This window comes from Anguilla anguilla, chromosome 6, assembly GCF_013347855.1.
Source record: "Anguilla anguilla isolate fAngAng1 chromosome 6, fAngAng1.pri, whole genome shotgun sequence".
NCBI classification, from domain to species: Eukaryota; Metazoa; Chordata; class Actinopteri; order Anguilliformes; family Anguillidae; genus Anguilla; species Anguilla anguilla.
The window spans coordinates 32,844,976-32,868,731 of NC_049206.1; the positions used below are offsets into that span (position 1 = coordinate 32,844,976).

General features: G+C 41.9%; 1 protein-coding gene across 3 annotated transcripts in view; it reads right to left on the minus strand.

Moving 5' to 3' along the window:
* Nucleotides 1–22,926, minus strand: part of mcm3 (minichromosome maintenance complex component 3) — a 102,897-nt gene extending 79,971 nt beyond the window's left edge. The window contains exons 1-5 of one of the 3 annotated variants that reach the window (XM_035422280.1): nucleotides 22,694–22,922; nucleotides 21,925–22,037; nucleotides 13,416–13,624; nucleotides 12,200–12,330; nucleotides 8,898–9,136 (exon numbers count right to left, since the gene is read on the minus strand). In XM_035422280.1, coding sequence (XP_035278171.1) covers nucleotides 8,898–9,136; nucleotides 12,200–12,330; nucleotides 13,416–13,624; nucleotides 21,925–22,037; nucleotides 22,694–22,768 — 767 coding nt within the window. In that variant the 5' untranslated portion in view covers nucleotides 22,769–22,922. Of the gene's footprint in view, nucleotides 1–8,897; nucleotides 9,137–12,199; nucleotides 12,331–13,415; nucleotides 13,625–21,924; nucleotides 22,038–22,693 lie in introns of all 3 variants that reach the window. The other 2 variants (XM_035422281.1, XM_035422283.1) reach the window with 2 other exon arrangements.
* Nucleotides 22,927–23,756: the final 830 nt, after the last annotated feature.

A 23,756-nucleotide genomic window follows, 5' to 3' on the forward strand; every position in this document is an offset into this window, starting at 1 on the left:
GAGAAATGACCCCAGTTTCTGGTCTTCAGTTCCACCACCCGTCACAACCTCCAAAGCGAACAAATATCTGGGGAAGCACGATAGAACGCCCATGTCAGTCAACAGAATGGAAGTGGTTAACTCTGAACAAAGGCGAAGTGCAGAAAAAAAGAGTCGAGGACCCTACCAAAGAGTGTCCCATCCACAAAAAACCCCACACACTCAAAAAATGCAGGGCATTCCGAGAGAAGTCTCTGGAAGAACGTAAGGCTTACCTGAAACAGAATCAGATGTGTTTCCGATGCTGCGCTTCTTCCAGCCATCAGACTAATAACTGCAAGGTGGAAATCCACTGTGCAGAGTGTGGCAGTTACTCACACATCACTGCTCTCCACGCTGGTCCCGCACCATGGACAATACACGCGGTCACAGAGCCCATCACTGATCATGGCGGGGAGCAAGAGTCAGCTTCACCCATTGCCACCTCCACGTGCACGCAGGTGTGTGGAAATGAGATTGGTGGACACTCATGTGCCAAGATCTGCCTCGTCTATGTCTATTCAAAAGGTCACCATGACAAGAGACTCAGAGCTTACGCAATTCTGGATGATCAAAGCAATAAGTCTCTGGCCAGATCTTCCTTCTTTGACGTCTTTGGCATTGTCAGAAACGCTTCCCCATATACTTGCAGACTTGTGCAGGAGTGTCGGAGGTAACTGGGAGAAGGGAGAGCAATTTCATTGTGGAATCAGCTTATGGCTGATCCAGTCTACCCTTGCCCACGCTTACTGAATGTGACATGCTCCCTGATAATCAAAATGAAATCCCAACCCCTGAAGCTGCTCGCTACCATCCTCACCTCAAGGACATTGCTGCAGAGATTCCAGCACTCAACCCCCAGGCAGACATTCTACTGCTACTTGGGAGAGATGTTATTCGGGCCCACAAAGCGCTCAATCAGCGGAACGGGCCTCCAAAAGCTCCGTTCGCACAGAGTTTAGCTCTGGGGCGGGTTATCGTTGTTGACGTTTGTCTTGGCGGGGCTTACAAACCTGGGCATGTAAATGTTCTCAAGACAAACATCTTGGATAATGGGCGACCAAGCTACTTCTTCCCATGCCAAAACAGCATCCAGGTAAAGGAAAGTCGTCACAAGATTAACTCTTCCATTTTTGGACAAGGACACAGGCCAGCTGAGGCTGACGCCATGGGAGTAACAGTCTTTCAAAGCACAAGTGCAGATGAAAAACCTGCTTACTCAATAGAAGAACAAGCCTTCCTGCAGATAATGGAGAAGGAAGTCTACTAAGATGACATGAACAGCTGGGTGGCTCCATTGCCTTTCGGCTCCCCGAGACCCTGCCTCCCCAACAACAAACAACAAGCCAGCCAACGCCTCGCCTCAGTTTGTCACATGGTGAAGAAGCAACCTGAAATGAGACAACACTTTCTGGACTTTATGCAAAACATATTTGACAACGGACATGCAGAACCAGCACCGTCACTAAAGGAACAAGAGGAATCCTGGTACCTCCCTTTCTTTGCGGTTTATTACCCTCATAAGCTGGACCAGATAAGGGTGGTCTTCGAATCCAGCGCACACCACCATGGAGTGTCTCTAAACCATGTCCTTCTTACAGGCCCCAATCTCAACAACAGCCTGCTGGGCGTGCTCATACGGTTTCACGAGGAGCGAGTGGCAGTCACTGCTGATGTCAAGCAGATGTTCCAGTGTTTCTTGGTACGGGAAGATCACAGGAACTTCTTGCGCTTCCTTTGGCACCAAAACAATGACATGGAGGAACCCACAGTGGAGTACCACATGAGGGTCCTTGTTTTTGGGAACAGCCCATTACCCGCCCTGGCGATCTAAGGGCTCAGTATGGGCTCAGGAGGGCGTCCTAAGTTCAAGAGGATGATGACTGCAGAACCAGGCGCTTTGTGGAACGACATTTCTATGTCGATGACGGTCTCATCTCATTTCCATCCGATGATGAGGCTATTGCTGTTCTCAAGAGAGCCCAAGAAATGCTGGCTGTGTCCAATTTAAAGTTGCACAAGATTGCTTCTAACAGCATCAACATAATGAAGGCATTTCCCAAGGAGGACCTTGCGAAGGGCCTAAAGGACCTTAACCTTGGCTGCCTGATGAAGACCCTGTTAGGTTGAAACATTGCTTTGCTTTTTTAGTCAATAAAGTATTTGGACCTGTAATCCAGTGTGCGGATATCCATTTTCTTTCAATCTTCACATGTACTTTTATCCTGCACCTTGCCAAATACTGGTTGGATGTGCACACAGCTACTCTACTGTGCTTTATAATATGCATGAACATGTTGTGGGAAGTAACAGAAGTAATAAAAACACAGACTTTTAAATGTTTAACGACCACATACTTGTGTAAAAACCTATAGAAACATTTATGTTCTATTTGCTCGAAGATTTGTAAGAAAGCAAGTGAAATCTCCGTTCACCTGGCAGGTTCCTTCTGTTTAGCAAATGAGAGGCGTAAATCGGACAGTGTCATCAAAGAAATTGATGAATGCGATGTTAAAAAATTAGCTGCTTCCCTCGGCAAGTAATAACTATCATTGGGGAGAATGGATCTGTGTACTTTTTGGCCAATCAATTCCCGTTTCAGGAACAGAAATTAAAAAGCAAGAAATTAATGGGTGTTCGATATTCATTTTAAAACATATATCGAAAAACAAGAATCAGTTGGTTATTCGTGTTGCTGACTGATATTAAACATACGATTACATAAACTGAACTAGCTCTCGATTTTAAAGTTTATGGTATTATGTTCGGTTTTTTTTATAAGAAAAAGGTTAGATTTTTTTTATAATTACCCAATTGACTTCGGTTCGTATTAAATCGTATTAAAGAAAACAGCTGTTATTTTCTGATGAGTTGGGTATTTATATGTTGCTATTTGAGTAGCATTTCTGAAAAAAAACTGTTTGTTTGCTGAAAAATCAAAAAAACTTCTTGACCACAAGTTCATAAAATCTAAGGGTGGATATGTAGAACTACTATAGATGTATGAAGCAAAAACTAAGCAGTGTACCCAGCATCTCCAAATCTATCCAAAATGTCTAAATTATGCATTGCTGTAAATCACAACATATTCCTGTATTTCACAACAAATCAACTGTTTTGACTAAAGAAACTCACTGTTGCATCATTTTCAAGTGGAAATTACAAGCTTTCCGTCAGTACAGTGGTCTAAAATATCTAGGGGTCCAGAAATATATCCAGAATCTCACCAAAATTGAATAAAATGCTTTTTGTCCATTATAAAGCCCCTTATGAAGGTTAAAGATGAAACATTGTCACAATGCGGTACAGTACCTAAATGTGTAATAATTACCTCGTATGTAGTTCTATACTCTGTACTCTCATGTTTTCTTGTATGGGGACGGGACGACATGAAAACAATTTTCAACCATCCACCATGTTTTGGCAATGTTCAAACACTCACGTCATCACTGTTGTATGCTTCACAAAAACGAGTACACTACTAACTAACGCTTACATTACAGTGTGAAATATCTACATTATATAATTCCACTAACGTATTTAAAGACACTCAATTTCAAAAATAACGTATATAACGAAATATTTTCAGCAGTAATACTTACAAAGCAATGATGAAATTTTATCTATGTTCAGTAGATGGAGACAGAGACAGTAAATCAACGATATTGTTCTATTCGCTTCTGTTTTGCTCCAGAAAACAATGTCAGCTAGGTCTGTCAGCAAACATATGGCTTAGCTATGCCCAGAAGTCCTCAATAATATTAGTATTTTCGAAGAAATTACGAAAAATCGTTGACCACGTTTCATTAGGTGCAGCGTCTTTCACTGCTACCACAGTGAGTGCGGAAGTGAATGCGATAAAGTTTTCGGTTACGCTGACCTATAAAATGCTATTCCAAAAGCGAAATTAGACATGTTATACATGTTATAAAGCTTATACTCTCACCTACTGAATAAATGAATTGTCAATCAAGCCAGACTGTACTAAAAAGGGCGACAACGCCGTAAACAACACGTGTGGTATTACGCACGGCTATTTTGGAAGGTACCCAGGCATCACAAATGCGCGTATCTTTCCCAAACGGATTGTCCAAGACAATATGACCACTCAGTCTCAAAAGGGACATCTCTACACGTAAAACAATGGTAAGGTTGTATATTTATTCAATATTTAGTCCCAGATATTGACTGTAGAATGACATGGTATCATTTTTAAAAACTTTTTCTTGTTTATTTTGTTATACAGTGAGAAGCGTTTTCACTGCTGTATTGGCATATCTTAGGGCTATTGTCGGGTTCATCGTGTTGCTATGACTAAATACGATTTTTTAGTGGTGAAAGAATATTTTTATGAATGCCAAGACAGACAATATTATCCATTATGTCATGGGTGGGGGGTGTAGTTGTACATGAGACTGCAGGGAGGGGGTGGGTGTTAAATGAACGACCAGAGCAACAATGGTGGAGCTGTGAAACTCCGTATTTGGCATAGTTGTCGTGTATCGTCTACTAATGAAACTAAAACAACGTGTTTCTGTTTTTAACTCATAGTTTGGTTGCAGTAGCACCGAATGTCAGAGTTCAGTAATCTCGGCACGCCTACTCGGCGTGCCGACCATTAGGGGCTTTGCGATAAGAGATTAAACAGAGGAAACTGTGTGTGACTAGAATCACCTAAAACTTGTTTTTAGCTTGTTCTGCTTATGTGCCAATATGGAAGAATGTGAAGAAAGCTGTTGTTTTCCAGATGAAGAAGTAGATCGTCATTGATTTAGAAGCCTGGTCAAGAAAAGATAACTATTGTCAAACAGGGGTGAAGATAAGCATTGGGAAACAGGGACATGACCCCGAGGTCAGGGTGGTGGTGAGAAGGAAGAATACTGAATGTTCATTTAAAAACAGCAGCGTCTTGTGTCCAAGTTCTCTCACACTTCTTCAGCAGAGATGGTGCTTGAAAACTGAAATTTCCATGACAACAGTTACAAAGAAGTAGCAACTATGCACATCTGGGACCTCATCGCCACTGATGGCCTTTCAATTTTCATACATGGCCTAGGGCACCAATGTTCTGCTCTAGGCAAGTCAGGGATTCGAGCAAGGCAGAAATAAAAATCAAACAGTATATTCAGCAAAGCGAGTGTGCTTTTATTTATTTTTTTAGTGCGGTCTGTAACTAACTAACAACTCAAAAACTCAAAAGTTTAATTCATTTTAATGTACTGGCTTGAATGTACGGATTTCTTTTTTAGAACTGAACTGTCGAAGACTAACTCTGACCTCTCATTTGACATCTCAGATCAGTTTCCAGAACAGCACTTTCTCATTTGCGTAATATTGTGCAAATCGTCCTCGTCTTAGCCAGAATGATGTAGATGCACTGATCCACACCTTTATGTGTCTGGACAACTGAAATTCTCCGTTTACTGATATGCCAAACAGTAGACTAAATAAGTTGCAGCTCATTCAACACGTAGCAGCCAGGTTACTAACTGAACACGACACCTGTTCCAAGATCACTGCATTGGCCGCCAGCCAAACAGCAGATCCACAAGGTAGGAATGACCACATACAAGTCCTTAAATGGGGGAGGAGCATCCTACTTTGAAGACTTACTCTTACCCCTTTTCCACCAAGGCATTTCGAGGGCCGGTTCGGAGCCGGTGCCTAATCTCGAACCAGTTCGTTGCGTTTCAACAGCAAAAGAACCGGCTCTCAGCCAGGAAAACTGGTTCCAAAACGGCACCAACACTTGGCTGGTCTAGAACCAAAATCCGCTTACGTCAGGGGCTGGGGCGGGATTATCATGACCAACCAAGACCAACTAAAACTTTGTGACCACCAGGTAGAGTGAGAGCACCTATTATCGACCACCTTCGTTCGACAGACAGGAAAACGTAAACTGATTTGCAACTACATATGAAATAGGCGAAGTATCGGTAACAACCTATACCTAGTTATGTAGAAAAAAAATGTCCTTGTTATCCTCCAGTGGTTATTTTTTCAGTACTTTTGCTATTTTTTTCTGTGCCCGCAAATAAGTCAGAGGTGGTCCAGCGCTAGCTTTTGGTTGCTAAGGGGACGTGTATCGACCACCCCATATAAATGAATGGGACTTGACATAAATTTGCTAGCATACTGTTTAAGTGTCCTGTCTTGCATATTTGAGGTTAATATGAGAAAGAGTGGTCGCTATCAGCACGTTTAGGAATCCGTACATATTCACTGTTGAAACCCAAGTCACAGGACGCAAAATAGCTGTTAGGAAAGCAGTTTGGAACGGAGTGTGGCACAGTGGGTAAGGAACTGCGCTTGTAACCGAAAGGTCGCAGGTTCGTTTCCCGGGTAAGGACACTGCCGTTGTACCCTTGAGCAAGGTACTTAACCTGCATTGCTTCAGTATATATCCAGCTGTATAAATGGATACAATGTAAAGTGCTATGTAAAAAAAGTTGTGTAAGTCGCTCTGGATAAGAGCGTCTGCTAAATGCCTGTAATGTAATGTAAAAAGTTTGAAATTAGGAAGCAATGTCCGTGCCATTCGATTTAATTGGTCACAATGAGATAATTCAGAGCGTGTTGCTTGTCTTAAAGTTGATATAGTAAATAAGGCAGTAATAATATAACTACATGTATATGTATGAAGTTGGTTTTTTACATTTAGACAGTTTATTATCTGTATTTTTACAGGACATACATTTTAATAGGTAGCAATGTTGATGGGAAAGTGGAGACGTATACAGACGTATACAGTGACGCAATGACGTGGCTCTCTAGCCCGTGGAAAAGCAAATTGGTTCTTAGAAGGTTCGCAAGTTGAACCAACTGCGAATCAGAACTAGGTTCACGTTGGTGGACAGGTGGTATCTGAAAGGAAGAGACTACTGGTGGCTCCCATGTACCACCTCAAAGCTGAAGGTCTCAAATCTGTTACCTGGTATGTTCCCCGGTTGTGGAACTCCCTTTTATATTTTATCAGAAATGCAGAACTACTTTCATTTAGTTCAGTGTTTTTTTTATCTACTACACTTAATGTTTTTACACTTAATTGTTCAGCAGTCTGGGATACTTGGTGTGAAGAGTGATATATAGAAATTAAATTTAGTGACTTGGTGAGCAGAGTTGAATGAAAACTGTTTATTTGAGGCTCTGACATACAGTCCACAGGCACCCGTGGGGGTTCCAAACCCTGGGCTAAGTGCACATCGTCCTGCTGAAGTGACAGCCACAGTCAACACTGGCACTGTCTGGATTCAATCTAAGGTCTAGAGGCTCATACATGCAACGTAGCACAGCGGCTTAACCAAATTAGCTATCCAGCCGCTCAAACAGAAATTTTTTAGATGCAAAGTACCTCATGGACCTAGCTAGTAACGCACTCACTCGCATTTAGCAGTCTGAAGACTCTCCACAAGGGAGAGCTATTAACATTCAGGTAGCTGAAATTTGAGGGTGTATAAGAGTGGTGCTTCGCATCACTGACAATGAGTCCTTGTTTTCATGTTCTTACGTACTCCTTCCCCCCCCCCCCTCGTCTGGACTAACACATGTACTTTCAGGGGCAAAAGGGAAGAGTCGCCTGCTGCTGGGAGCCAGTGGCGGCTTCCCCATTGGTTAATCAAACTGTCTGTCTCAGTGTGCCGGTTCTCCCTCCGCCCCCCGCCCCGACACTCCCTCTGTTCCTGTTACAATCAATAATGGAGGAGCAAGTGGAATCATCAATTAGGTTGACATGAAAAGTTGCCATGTGTCGGCCTTGGGACCTCTCATGGTATCACCAGACACGAGAATTATTTTTTTAAGCAAACACATCAACAGTTATTGGGCAAAACGCGTTTTTACTTATTGCGGCGCCCCCCAGTGGTCAAATGACTCACGTTATTTTGCACATCCTCAGGAAGGGATACTGAGTCTATGTACCAAGATTGGTGTCGATACATCAAAGCATTACTGAAATATGAGCTCACTTCCTGTTTGGCGACTTCGCTGCTGATTTCAATTAGCTGTGACAGACAAACACTTTCGAAAATCAAAAATCCATCTGATAACTTTTGTTGAGGCTTTTGTTGAACATCATCTGTGACAAATTTGGTGAAGATTGTGAAGATTGGACAAAATTTGTGGCCTGTGAAAAATTTGTTAACTTTTTCAGAAAATCCAGTATGACGGAAGATCAAATATGGCAGAAATTGAACTCCAACCTCGTTTTTTAAAATCGGGCATACGGCTCAAAACTTACATGCATAAACGTACTTCCACCTTTGACCCATTGGTGGCGTTAGAGCGCTCGAGGTGGAAACATGAATCTTTGTGAAAAGAATCATGGGACCGTCCCCAATCAGTGTGCCAAATTTCAAAACTTTTTACCATACGGTTCTAGGGGCTGCCATAGACACCCTAGCCAGAAGAAAAAGATAATGACGACGATGATGATGACGATGACGATGACGATGATGATGAATAAGAAAAGGTAGAAACACAATGGGTGCCCTACGCAGCTTCGCTGCTTGGCCCCCAATTGTATATAATTCCAGCAATTAAGACCCCTGTGATTCAAGTCCATTTTATCATTAAATTGTCATAGCACAGAACACAAGATTTGATTAAATTCCAGGGATGTGTCTATGGGACATATAGCCTATTCTTTATGACATACACAGCTACTACTTGACTTCATGCATTCCCATTTCTGACATAATACAGCATTGGAGGTTAAAATTAAATGGTCCCTTAATACATAAAACAAGGAAAACTAGGACGAATTACCAGCTTGTTACAATTCAGGAGTTGCAATCATTTTTGGAATGAAAACCAGAATACACAGGGGTCCTCTAGACTGAGTGCGCACCCATTCAGTAGAACAGGCAGATGGTCTGCTGTACCTGAATGTGCCGGAGGTAAACCCGCCCTTCTTCCCAGGCAAGCACTGGAAGGTGCCGATGACCTGCACCCGATCGCCGGGTTTGACCTCGTCAACAAGGTCATTATCAAGGATGACGTCGACAGAGCGGGGCAGCTGGCCGGCTGGGGCCTTCTCAGGCATCTCCTGGACAGTGATTGTCTGGTGGTCCTTGTAGATGGACAGCCCAAACTCTGTCTCAAGAGGGTTGTTGTCCTCATCCTGAAGGACAAGCGAAGAAATGCTTAAGCTCTCCTTCCTGCATTATGTAAAGTTGCGTTAATACAGTTTTGCTGCAGAACAGCCCCTCAAAGCTTTAAGTAACTTCATATCTCCCAAAGAAATGCATAGCTGTCGTAAAATATCCTATCACAAAATGGTACAAAATTAAAACACACAACAGTTGTTAAGTATGGAGGAATATTTCGGACAAAATTAAATAAATAAATACATCATGAAATGTGAGCATAAATAATTAAATTACATGTCTCTCCTCCAGGCAATCACACCAGACATCCTCCCTTTTGTCACCTCCCTCGTGAACTCCTCCCTATCTTCTGGATGTTTCCCCTCATCCTTCAAGAGGGCCCACATCACCCCGCTCCTGAAGAAACCCACACTAGATCCTTCAGTCATTCAGAACTACCGCTCGGTATCTCTCCTCCCTTTCCTATCCAAAACACTTGAACGTGCTGCATCTAACCAGCTCTCTGCTTTCTTCTCTCAGAACAACTTGCTTGATCCCCACCAGTCTGGCTTCTGGCCCTGTAATATCTGCCCATGGCTTGTCCTATCACTCCTATGCCGACGACACGCAACTCTTTCTCTCCTTCTCCCCATCGGACACACAGGCCCCTGCCCGCATCTCCGCTTGGCTGAGGGACATACAGAGCTGGATGGACAATCACCACCTGAAGCTCAACCCGGGAAAGACGGAGCTAATCTTTATTCCTGCTCTATCCTCTCCCCTCCTCGACTTTTCCATTTCCCTAGGGGACACCTTAGTGACATCATCACCCTGTGCCAAGAATCTCGGAGTGGTGATGGACAACAGGCTGTCCCTCTCCAAGAACATCGCAGCAGTAAGCCGGGCATGCAGATTTTTCCTGTATAACATCCGCAGAATCCCCTCTCTCACCACCTACTCAACCCAGCTCCTGGTCCAAGCAATGGTTCTATCCCGTCTGGACTACTGCAACTCTCTTCTGGCTGGACTACCGGCATCTGCCACCACACCCCTGCAACTCATTCAGAATGCTGCGGCTCGTCTGGTCTTCAACCTCCCCAGACACTCCCACGTAACTCCCCTGCTCACTACCCTCCACTGGCTGCCTGTTATAGCTCGCATCAAATTTAAAACATTGGTCCTAGCATACCAGGCAGTCAAGGGATCAGCCCCAGCATACCTCCAACAGATATTCAAACCCTACATGCCAGCCAGATCCCTCCGTTCTGCTACCTCAGGACGCCTAGCACCTCCCCCTCTTCGCACCTGCACTTCCAGAACACGTCTCCTGTCTGTTCTGGCCCCACGATGGTGGAATGACCTCCCTGTGGAGGTCAGAACAGCTGAGACACTGACCCATTTCAAACGACGAGTGAAGATTCACCTCTTCAGGCTGCACCTCTCCCCATCCCTCCCTACCCCCCTGTAAATGACTGTAAACTTAGGGTTGTAACTAGGCAGCTGTTTCGTAGGTGACTTAGGTGCATTAACTGTCTTAACTTCTTGTATTTTTTCCATAGACTGCGTTGTTGCCGTTCTCGTTGTTATTGTTAATCAGTTTAACCTTCAGGGTCCAAGTTGAACTATGCGGTTGTTCCCTGCACTTGGACCGGTACTTCGTCATACTTGTTCCTGGTTATGGTTATACACTTTGTTGTACGTCGCTCTGGATAAGAGCGTCTGCCAAATGCCTGTAATGTAATGTAATGTAATGCATGCAAGTACGTATGTATTTATTTATTTAATTATTTATTTATTTCAGTGACGCTACGTGTGCGACATGAAATAAGGCTTGAAATGAAAACAGTCACTTTCATCCATCAAAGTTGGGAGGGCAGGCTCTAGCGAGTACTGTTTTTTGATTGGTGCATCGACTTCACTCGATTGTTCATGCCTAATTCAACATGGCTGTGCTGGAGGTATGTTGTTGGAGCTAATAACCGTGCTACCTGTGCTGCTGAATAAAAGAAGCAACACATTTGAATTTCTGATATGTAGCAAGGAAGGAAGGAACATAGGGCGCGGGAACATCAGGCTGAGCTAGCATAAGGATGATGCCTGAAAAAGGTAGCTTAGCACACTGAAAAGCTAGCTCGGGACCACTGAAATTACCTTGAACAGAGGTGTGTTCAAATTCAGCGAACACAGGCAAATGCTCGTGGTGAACACAAACACAAAGCTAACGGAAAAAAGTTTGAAATAGTTTGCAAACATTCGCTGAATTTGAACACACCTCAGGAGTAGTGGAGTGAATAGATAGTACATTTACAAAAGATGATTATGGAGTTGATTCTACAGAGACCTGAGAGGAATTCAGTGCCTCTTTAATCAAATTAGCCGCGTCACGGAGTAATTGAGGGCAACTTTTTCTGCTTGTCATGACCGCCCGCTCGCACAACATAGTGTGCTACTGCGCTTTGCTTGCCTTTGGAATCCTATCGTTCATCGCTGGATTGCTGTAGACTGTAGCCACTAGAGGCAGGTCTCTCAGAAATACTCAACCCATCACTAAGCCTCCTGTGCTTTGTGTACTCGCTAGAGCCCGCCCTCCCAACTTTGATGGATGAAAGTGCCGGTTTAATTTCAAGCCTTATTTCACGTAGCACGTAGCGTCATTGAAATAAATTATTAAATAAACATACGTATATTTCGTGCCACATTTAATTATTTATGCTCACATTTCATGATGTATTTATTTTATTTTGTCCGGAATATTCCTCCATAGTTAAGAACAGCATCTAAAAAACTAGCATTACAGTAATAAGGATACTTATAGTAAACACAGCATCCCAATACTCTGGTTTGGAGTGTAAAAGTAAACAAGCACTGTCAAAGCTAAACCCCAGGGTTTATAATTGCACCCCTTGTTAAACTTTTTTTCCCCACCAAGAACCTTCACTGTAACAATAAAACACAATTCGATTTTTGTATATAAAGATATTATCGTTATCGTAAGCTTTTTCATACTTTTCACTTGAAAGCAATCCAGTTTTATCAGTTATAGCCATCATGCTAGTTAGTATCACGTTTCCAGAGTCAGGGTTAATAAATGTGCAAACCTTAGTAGGGTAGATGGCACTGGATGGGAAGGCATCCAGGGAGGTCATATCAGCGTACTTTCGCTCCATGGTCTTCTTGGTAGCGGGACAGTAGTGGACACTACGCACCACTTTGGGACATACCAGTGAGCCTATAAGCAAATATGCTATTACCACAAAGATGCACTCAGTTTAAGGTCCAAATCCACCTGACCATTTGGCCCCAAAAAGGCTTATGAACAACTTAGACAGTTGCATGTATGCACCTTACTGAGGAAGTTAATACCTCATTAAAGCAAAACCTATCAGACCCTGTTTTCCAGTCAAGCTTTTTATATAGATCTTACAAACACCTATTCTCTGAAATTACTGTGCATAACATTTAGAAGAACTTCACTACATGCACACAAGGCTAAAATGTTACAAGGACGTTGACACTTCTAAAGGTCAGCAAGCAAAACCTTTGAAGAAGCACTGAAACAAAAAATTGCCACCAACAAGATTATGACTGCCAGACAACAGATCAGCAGCACGATTACCATCACTTTCTCTTAAACATTACAACTGTGGTCAACTCCCCAAAAATCCTTCCTTATGTGGAACAGCCCAATCTTGGTTTCAGATATGCTAAATTTTCATGCAAGCTGAGCAACCACCAAATCCCCCAAGGTTTGTATGTTGCAGCTGTGTAAGAGTGAGGTTTTTCTTAATTCTGCCAACATCCAACATGCATGTTAAACTTGATGCTTTTGAAATACCTATTATATTCACGAACATAATGGCACTCAGACTTCTCGAAATGTTTACTTCGGTGAAACAACTTTCAGAATTACCCATAAAGGTTTTAGAGGCCAATTATTATAATTAGACAATTTTATAATTAAAGTCAGCAATTCCTTCTAAGACTGAAAAATGTTTTTTTAATAAAGCAAACTACAATGTAACAGGAAATCTGACCAAATTCAGATTTGGCTGATGAATTAGGAAACACTGATTTCTCAGACCCTCCACATCTCAAACAGAGGCAAAGGATTTGGTGTGTCATAACAGAAAAGAAGATGAGTGGTCTTAGAAAGCTGATAGCAGGAAGGAATATATAGCAATAAAAGCCCAAAAATGAATAGGCCCAAAATAAATTTAGGGTATGTAAATGAAAAAAAACGAATCCCGACATCATTTCAATAGCTAAACAAAAATTATGGATAAAGTCTGGTAGGCCTACAGTGCAGACACTCACATTTGGTGACAATGCCCTCAACACAGACCATGCTGCCCAGCAAGTGAGAGGTGAGGGTGCGGGGGGTGACATGCTTGTTGCCAAAGCTGCCCTCCAGGCCAATGAAGAACTCCTCGTGTTGCTTGGCATATGTGGCATCCACTGAAGCCACCAGGTCCTTCAGGGCTCGCTGAAAGGCCAACAGCTCCTCAAATGATCTGTTCAGCAGCCTGATTACCACAGGAATATAGGTATTCAGTGTGTTACATACAGAAATGCTTTACAGACATTTAAAACAGAATGAAACATTAAAATGCATCAGATAGTAATATTTAACATTACTATATTATACTAAATATTATATTTAACATTATATTTATTAAGTATGCTAACATTAAGTGGTGTCTGAGATTTCTTGCCTTGTTCTCAACATTTCCCCTTTTCCCGCAGCCAGGCTCCTGACGGGTACCCGGAAGAGGGACCATATTAGCCCTATTCTGGCCTCTCTCCACTGGCTACCAGTGCGGTTTAGAATTGATTTTAAGGTTCTCCTGTCTGTCTTTAAAGCCCTAAATGGGCAGGCTCCCTCTTACATCACAGACCTCTTAACCCCTTATTCCACCTCCAGGTCCCTCAGGTCGGCTGACTTGGGGCTCCTGGCTGTCCCACGATCAAAACTTAAATTCAGGGGTGACCGCGCCTTTGCTGTTGCAGCCCCTAGACCAGTGGTTCTTAACCTTGTTGGAGGCACCGAACCCCACCAGTTTCATATGCTCATTCACCGAACCCTTCTTTAGTAAAAAAACTAACTAACTGCAGACTAGACTGAGGGGTGGACCTCTGCGGCGGAGGCTCCACCGAACCCCTGAGACCGACTCACCGAACCCCTAGGGTTCGACCGAACCCAGGTTAAGAACCACTGCCCTAGACTATGAAACAGCATCCCCCTCTCAATTAGATCCGGCCCCTCCATTGATTCCTTCAAGTCCAGGCTCAAAACAAAACTTTTATTCTTTAGCGTTTGGATCTTCCTGATGTGGTTTGATTTGTGCCTATGCGCTGCGGGTATTGATGCTTATGTGGGTGTTCTGTTTTTACCTGCCTGTTTTGTTTTGGACAGCACTTTGGTCAACGTGGTTGTATTTAAACGTACTTTATAAATAAATTTGGCTTGACTTGAAGAATCATGAAATTCAAAAATGGACATTGATTAGTGGTCAGGTTACTCATGTTTATAAACATACAATCTGGAATAATGTTCTAAATAAACCACAAAGCTAAAAGATATTTCCCAGCAAGCACATGTTCATTGGACCAACAATGGTTAATCACCATATTGGCTGACGGTCATCTACTGCTAACACTGGCACAATGTTGGAATGTTACCCTTGCCCAACAGTCACATAGTAATCATGAGCCAGTAAGAGAATTCTACCCAACTGGCAGGTATTCATAGGTACAACATTTAAATTTTTCCGACTAGCCAATGTTAACAATTTTTGGTATTAAATTTAGCAGCTGCAGCAAACACATCAGGAAAGTCTTACACAACAATGTACTCATTCAGAAATCATGCCAGTCATTATTGCACATAAAGACTATTGCAGTTGGCTTACTGTGGCATGTGTGAAGATACTGTGTAAGCTACCAGAGCTGATTTAGGTTTGCCATAACAGAGTGGTTGGTGTTTTGTGCAATTAGCAAAACCCCCTACAGATTCTTAAACTGACAAACAGGGAGGGCAGGCCACATCATGGCATATAGGATAGCATATACTGACACCAAACAATGGGCATTTAAAGGGGAATTGCACTAGATTCATTGTAAACACACGTCCCTGCTTCTCACGACTGATATTGTCCTTCTAATGAATGTGTCGCACTTCATTTATTAATTAGTTATTTCATTTAAAATGTCTAACGTTAGAAACAAAGACCTATTTTTTTTAGCGCAAGTCCACATAGTAGTATGGTTTCCGGTTTTTTCTTCTTCTTTGATTTCGTTTTGCGGCAAAATCGAGAAGAGGCGAAGCAAAACATTCCGTTAAGTTAGCATTGAAATCGAACATCTGCTATCTTTTGTTTGATGCAATATCGTGTAATAATGAGGTGCATTGTACCCGGTTGTTATAATGCCCTCATTAAACTTGCCTTGAAAGGACATTTTCATAGTTTTCTACACGATGCAACTTTGTGCCAGACATGGCTGGATGTAATCTATTTTATGTACTTTGTACTTTCTTTGTTCCTATTGCTTTTATTTATGTAAAGCACACTGGGTTGCCTCTGTGTATGAAGTGTGCTACAGAAATACATTTTGTTTGATTGATTGATCAGACACCCCAACACAACAGCCGAAGAAGTTCGCAAACGAGGACTAAGGGTATGCAGCGACCACTTTGAAGCCACCGACTACCAAGGTGACCGTCTCAAGCCTGGAGCTGTACCCACCGTTTTCCCATCATTGGTCGAACCGCTCGAGGTAGGCATTAAGCAGGCTGGCTAAAGCTATCGCGTCTGTCTGTGATACATAGGATGTCCACGGTAAGTTAGACAGCTTGCTGGCTGTTGTTATAGGGTTGCCACCATCCATTTATTTTGTCCTCAGACATTTTCGGTTTCACTAGCTAGTAGTAATACAACACTATTTCTACGACCAACCTAGTGTTATTGTCTGCAGGTACGCCCACATCAAAAGTCACGCAATGATATGTATCCTCGATTTCGACACTAAACTGCCTGGATCTACGTCCTGCATTTGTAAAGGAAAGCAACAAAACAGCGTAAAATATTAACATAATGAATTAACTAATCAAAAAATGAAGGGCGACACATTCATTAGAAGGACAATATCAGTCATGAGAAGCAGGGACGTCTGTTTACAATGAGTCTAACGTGGAGTTTGATGTTGAATGGGCTTATATTGGATGGGGGGGGTTTTGCTTAAACGGGTATATAATATCTAAATATTGAAGCAAGCAACCTTTGTTGTACGTCGCTCTGGATAAGAGCATCTGCCAAATGCCTGTAATGTAATGTAACCTAAAAACTGTCTGGGGTGTACACAAAAGCCTGGGTAGTTGTGAAAATGACCCCAGAAGTGTTATAAAGTGAAATTCCCCTTTAACTAGTGCTATGAAGTGCATGCAGGCATGTGCAAAGACATAGGCTGCGTCCCAAATCACTCCCTATTCCCTATATAGTGAACTACTTTTGGCATCAGCCATTTTGTAATGTGTCCCATCTGAGAAACAAAATTGTAGCACACTATATAGTGAACTACTTCCGCCCCACAATGCACTGCAAAATGTAGGGTACAAGCACTGTACACTATCCGGTAGCCCAAAATCCCACGATACACTGCGGTAGGGCTTTACGGTTTTGTTTCAACAAAGATGGCGGTTGGAACAAGCGAGCGGTAGCTAATTGTATAAAGGCAAATTGTCCATAGTTATGTCAAATCATAAATTATATTTGCATATTCCATACAAAAGTGTCACCAATTTTCGTTAGTGCCAAGTGTAACGTTAACAGTTTTTCTCCGTAGATCTGTTTGCTAGCTAAGCTAGCTAATCTCAGGTAGCAGCGCAACTCAAGCAAAATGTCATTTTCAGTCCCTGATAAAAAGATTTTTGAATGGTATATTGCTCTACATTTGGTCGATGCCAATATTAATGAAAATTTAACTGAGAATTTCATATATACACGTACAGATTACGTTCAAAAAATATTTTATCAGGGACCGAAGACAACATCGGTTTGTCGCCACATCAACAACGAATGCAACTTCCGATATTCAAAAGATTGTAGTGGCGCAGGGTGATGACAACAGTGTCCCAAAGCAAACGTTCGTTCTGCTGCTCAGTCCCCATGTAGTGTGCTACATATTTTCCATTATATAGGGAATAGTGAATGAGTGAACAAGTGAGTAATTTGGGACACAGCCATAGTTCTAGTTTATTCAAATTTAGCAATACATCCAAGTTAGGCTTCACTAATTGGCGCAAATTCTGAAAGGCTCCATGGGCTACAAATATTAACCCAGAGGGTCATTATTCCTTCCGGTGTATCGGCTACTTTTACAAGTTATATTTGCTTTCAAGAAAATCTTTTATATTTTAGTTACAAGTTTGCTATGGAGTTGATATCCATATGTTAACAGATAATGCCAGTGTTTCCCAAATAATGAATTTATCTGGGTGACCCACCCAAGTAGATTTGCCCCGGTATTTAGTTGGTGATTTCTATAAGAAGCACGCTATAGTTTTGTATTCACTATTTTTTCTTTCAAATGTCCAAATGTCATACAGCTGACAGTTTGCAAGAAAGTTGCCCCTCCCCCTCTTGTAGCCAGCACATTAAGGCTGTCAAAAGTGCCATGAAATTGAGTTAGAATATTAGCTTTTGTAATTAGTTAGAGTTTGAATATATTCGAATATCATTTGCCTATAATTCACAAAAATAAGCTGCTTATTGTCGGGCGCAATATGCACGTGACGCTCCCTCCAAACCGGCCTGCGTGTTATTTTCCACAAGCGAGCAGCAGAATAGAGGACATCGGTGAACTTTCATACTAGGTTACTACATCTGGGGCCTCATTTATAAAACGTATTTTAGATCATCTTTGTGGCGCGTACGTAGAAAATCACGTCAAAGTAGTGATTTATAAAATTTCAACATTACTCGATTTGACCGTGGAAACGGTTGTGGCTCCACGTCAGGTCTTCACTTTGCGTATGCACGCAAGTTAATTTTAGAAATGAGCCCCCTGCAGTTTCTATAGCCTAATGCGCAAATGAATAAAGCGCTTTCTCGTGGATGTAATTTGCCACAATTCGCCATTTATTAATCACAATAATAGGGAAATGATTGTTTATAGGAAATCCCTGTTTATTTCTTAACACAAAAACTATTCAAACGGCTAATACCTGTAGCCTAAAACAACATAAATTACTTACTCTGTTTGGTTTGTTTAACTTCTTTCATCATCCAATTTTATCAAAATCTTCAGAACAGAAAGGAAACATAGCCTGCCATGGGAACATTATTTAGCCTAAATTGTTAGCTGACCAGATCTGTTGAACGTAATGAAAAAAAGAGACTGGCTCGCGAGGCTAGCTGACCAGTAACGTTAGGTGTCCATGGAGCTGAAAGTATCACCGGAGGTTATTGGCAAGGAAAACCAGACGATCCACTTGCTCTGGATCCAGGGCACAACTTTTTTGTTGACAGAGGAAGTAACGTTAGCACCGGAAATTAACTTTGCGTGCATGAACATGATTCGCCGCATTAAATTAAAGCCTGTATATTCATGTTAATTGCAAAACGCAGAATCAAAAACTAATATTCGAATGCTCAAATTTAGGTTCGAACTTAAAAAATAAAAAAAAGATTTGAATACTTTTCGAACTTCGAATATTTTTTGACAGCCCTACAGCACATGTAGGACGAAGACACATCACTGCGATAATGCGAACATAATTTGAAGGACAGTAGTGCAACCATAGCTGTGCCAGGTAACAAAATGTTATAAGTTGTTCACAATCAGTAAAATTTAGCCGTTATGAAGTTTCCTCCAAAAATGGTTTGCCCTAAGCAAAACTGCAAAGTTATCAACATTATTGGGACATTATTATTATTTCGCGCTGCAGTCCATACCAACTGTGTGCAAAGAACTGGGTACGCAGTTAGGCAACAGATACGGAGCCTGTCATGTTTGCGGTGGCTACTCCATAGGCCTCAGAAGTCGTGTCGTCATTCCCTTCGGGTTCATCAGCATTTTCGAGACTTCTGGTTCAAAAAATAGACGCCCCTATGGGACAAATGAATGGCGATTTCCGAATTCCTTTAAAATAAATTATGACATTTGGACGTTTTTTTGTATATGAAAAAATAATGCTTTTTACCTATTTTTTATAATCTAGAAAAATTCTGTGTCATTTTAAAAAGCCCATTGCTTAGTCGAGAAATGTGTCTGGATAAAAACATCTAAGTTTTAAACGCCAGCTTAAATCACAGACTGTGACAGGGACGGTTATGTGAAAATCCATTCATTTTTTCCCCATAGAGAAATTTCCCTTTGAACCGGAATTCCACATATGGGCAAGGTTTTTCCTCTGCATTACATCAGACTTCTGAGGCCTATATAGGCAGGGGTATATTTCTAATTAAATGGAAAGATGGGCAGTGGCGAGGATAAAACCATAGACATATATACATAGACACCGCATTGACCGCTTCGGCCCCTTGCTGCGATATGTCAACGCCGCTGCCATATTGGACCAGGCAAGACTGGCCTGAAAACAAATACAAGTCAACGGGGGAGCTGCGGTTTTTCTGGATAAAAAGCACTATAACATTTACATTTCTCAACCGATTTCAATGAGTCGTTTTTATAATCAAGGGTTTATGGTCTACGTGGAGTACAAAAAAAGTTTTATCTCCAGTTACTTAGAATCTCGATAGTTAGGCTATATTCGCTGCTAGACGCTCAAGAGAGGAGTGTGTATCAACGTTAGGATAGGTTCTTAGAAGGTTCGCAAGTTGAACCAACTGCGAACCGGCACTAGCACCAGCCCAGAACAAGAACTAGGTTCACGTTGGTGGAAAGGGGGTATCTAAAAGGGAGAGACTACTGGTGGTCATTTAGACAGTTTATTATGTGTATTTTTACAGGACTTACATTTTAATAGGTAATAATGTCCAGTTCTCTCTGATAAATACGAAGCAAATACACTAGCGGTTAAAGTGGTCGATACACTTCAAAGTGCTACATAAATAAATGAAGCCAATTTTTTTGCTTTGCTTGCTACATACATGCTGCAGTTGGGAATCAAACCTGGGTCTCACAGGTGGCAGGTAGAAATTCTACCACTCAGCTAACCATACAATAACTGCTAACCTTTGGCAAAACATTTAGTGGTCATGAAAATGTATTCAGATTTAGCCTACTGATGATGCATTCACCACATAAATCATGACACACTGCTCTCCCCCACATGAAAGTACATAAACTGCTTTTAATAATAAAAAGTATCGGTATCCGTATCGATATCGGCGATTCTGGCCCGGTATTACTTGGTATAGGATCGAAACCAAATTTTGCGGTATCGCCCACCCCTACTTGGCAGTTTTCTCGAAAGGAATGATGGGATTTTCCCCGGTCGATCAAACAGAGCGCGCATCCGGGTTTTTTACCCATAGGTCTGGCTGTGTCCCAAATCGCAAACTTCCATGCTCCACACTACCGTGCTCTGGAATACGCACTCCAGGCAATGCTTGGGACTACGCACTCCGAACAATGGAAGTGCAGTAGCACAGAGAAACAGTTAGCCTAAATGAGTGGGATGCACTTCGTGACGACATCTGACCCATAACCTTTAACCTTTGCCGTAATTATCGGTGAAATTCTGGTAATAAACTTGAGGAGAATAACGTGAGAGTGAGAGGACACATTATCGACCATCTGAATCTACCAAACGAACCCGGTCGACAGATGCTCACACTCTATAAGTAGGCTAGTAGGCTATGTATTACTGAAATATTATGATCTAGACTAACCAGTAATATCAGCAACTTTTTGCGAGCTAGCCACTTCAATTTAATTCTCCTTTTTGCTGTCAGAAGAGCAGTGGAAGGTAACGATAGATGTTTGGATAGCTTTCAATGAACTGTCAACCCCATAATAAAGTTGCCATTTCATTGTAAAGTCGTGTCTGTTTTTTCATTATTTTCGCTCTGTACAAACTACGTGCAAACAATTGGGAACTCAGTTAGGCAACAGATATGGAGCCTGTCATGTTTGTGGTGGCTACTCCATAGGCGGGGGGTGTATTTCAAATTAAATGAAAAACAAAAGATGGGCAGTGGCGAGAATAAAAGGGCAGTTTATAATTCAGAACGGGACCCAATGATCAGCACCTATGTAGTCAATATAGCTCGCTACACTCGTTAAAAGTACATATCTTTAAACTAAAAAAACAACTCATACATTGCGTTATTCATTAACACTGTACCACTTCATTTATATACAAACTCCTCACTGTGTACCATTTTCCTAGGCATGATTTCAGTTTCCAATCCCAGAGGCAGCAACCGCACTAGACTACTGTCATCCGCCATTACCGTTGTTCTTGACAGTTTTCTCGAACGGAATTATGGGATTTTTCCCAGTCGGAGCATGCACGGATGCACACTTCAAATTTTGATCAAACGGAGTGCGCATCCGGGGTACTTTATCCGTGCTCCGCACTACCGAACTTCGGATTGGACTCGCACTCCAAGATGGAGGCATGCTCGCCATGCGCACTCGGAGCATGGAAGCATGGGGTTTGGGACATAGTCCGAGTCTCCTCGTTTCGCAAAAAAAATAATTAAAAAGCATTTCCTTTTGCGTATCGAATTAATAACATTAAAATAAACTTATGTTATTCTGTTAGCGAGACAATATTTAATCGGTAAATTCTATGCATCTTTCCAAACAGGGTTGTTTTGAATTACAGTATAATTTAGAAAGGTTAGCAAATACTCACCTGATAGAACGGGTCTCATTACGACGTCGTAGGTCGTTAATGTTCACAATCAACCGGAACTTGTTCTCACTGATCATGTCCCGCACTTTGCTCTGGTAGATACCCTGATCTTGCTATGAAAATAACGAGAGCAGGTGGTCATTTTCTACTACGATATCTAACTTTCATCTATTCAAGTATACTCCGTTACTATCAATGCCCCCAAATTACACACATATTACACCAACGCACACATTGGGGGTGTAATCGCCGCAAGCATCAAAACAACGGTACATCTAAGTTTCAGCCGTGTTTGTCAGCGGATGCGCGCTAACTGTCCTCGTCTCTTTTTCTTTACCATCTCGCACACTGGCTTTACAAGCTTTGCTAACGTCGGTATGCACGGTTTCTGACTAAATTCTCTGAGCAGTAAGAAAACGTTATTAAAATATACTTCTCCTAAAATTCGTAAGCAAACGAGCACAAAATCCGTTGCAAGGAAAGCAACATACATGCAACTTACATAACTAGCATACTATTTAACTAGCGAGGCACTTTTATGCAGTCAGCGTTAGCTAGCCATGCAAGCACGGTCTGCGGCATTTGGTAACGAAGCACGCAACCATAGCGGAGTAGCCAAATTGAAGGGGCTAAACGTATAAAACACTACAAGCCTACACTTATTTGCTAAGGTAACGTCAATTTAGTAACTAGCTAGTTTACATATAATTGTATTTTGTTCGTCCATAAAGTAGTTACTTGTTGGTTAAATAACTGGGTAGCTACTTACATCGTCGTCGAGGAAATCCAAATACTCTCTTTGCGCCTCCCTCATCTCTCTGTCATCCACAACTTCAACAGCCATCGTGTGTAACCAGTACTTTTTGTGACAAAATTACGTTAGCTAATGTTGTTACGATAGTCGCTGTCTCCACACTTATGCACTGCCTGTGCTTCCCGCCACAGATCTCAACAGTATTTCGTGATCTAGACCATGATTGGTCCACAAAGCTTTATTTATGAATATTCGGCGCGCTTCCTTTGAACACCCAATCAAATGTTATATTTTTACTGTCTTGTCTCCTCCCCCTAGACATTTCGCGCGAAATATACAGGAAGCGGAACGATTGGCCACATAAAATTGCGGTCCTTGACCGGAAGGCACATGTACATATATGTCTACGGGAAAGCACGCCCTCAGCCACTGAACTGTATAAAAACTAGAAGGGAAACTGCCAATGAACTGCACAATAACTAGAAAATAATATCATGGTTTCGTATCTAAAGTGTTAAGATATCTTCGAAATATCCTTTATAACCGTTTGCTAAAATTAGCCATAGAGCTAGAGCCGTAGATAGGGCGAGAGTTGGTTCAATGGCGTACCCGGAACTAAGAATTTCTGGTCTCATTACAGTCAATGGAGTTGACGCAACTCTCTCTATATACGGCTCTGGACCATAGACTGCTTTTCAAAGATTTTTTTGGCTCCGAATAATTTTTATAATGTCATGAGTCATCTTGTAGCTGTATGGTTCGGTTCATGACTGAAAATATATTATCTAGTGTCTTTCTGAAATGTCTATGGAGAAAATGAATGGGAAATTTACTTCCTGAACCAGGACCGCTGAAAAACTGGGTGGTAATATACAAAAATACGTCATCACTAGTTTTGTGGCAGTTAGTGATGGGCAAAACAATTATTTTTAGTGTACTGAATCAGTAGAATCAGTTCACTAAAAAGATTCGTTCAAAAAATTCGTTCACCGAATCAGTAGCGTAACTATGCTTGGCGTCGGTCGGTCGGTCGGTCGCCCGGTGGGGGGGGGGGGGGGGGGGGGGGGGGGGGGGGGTG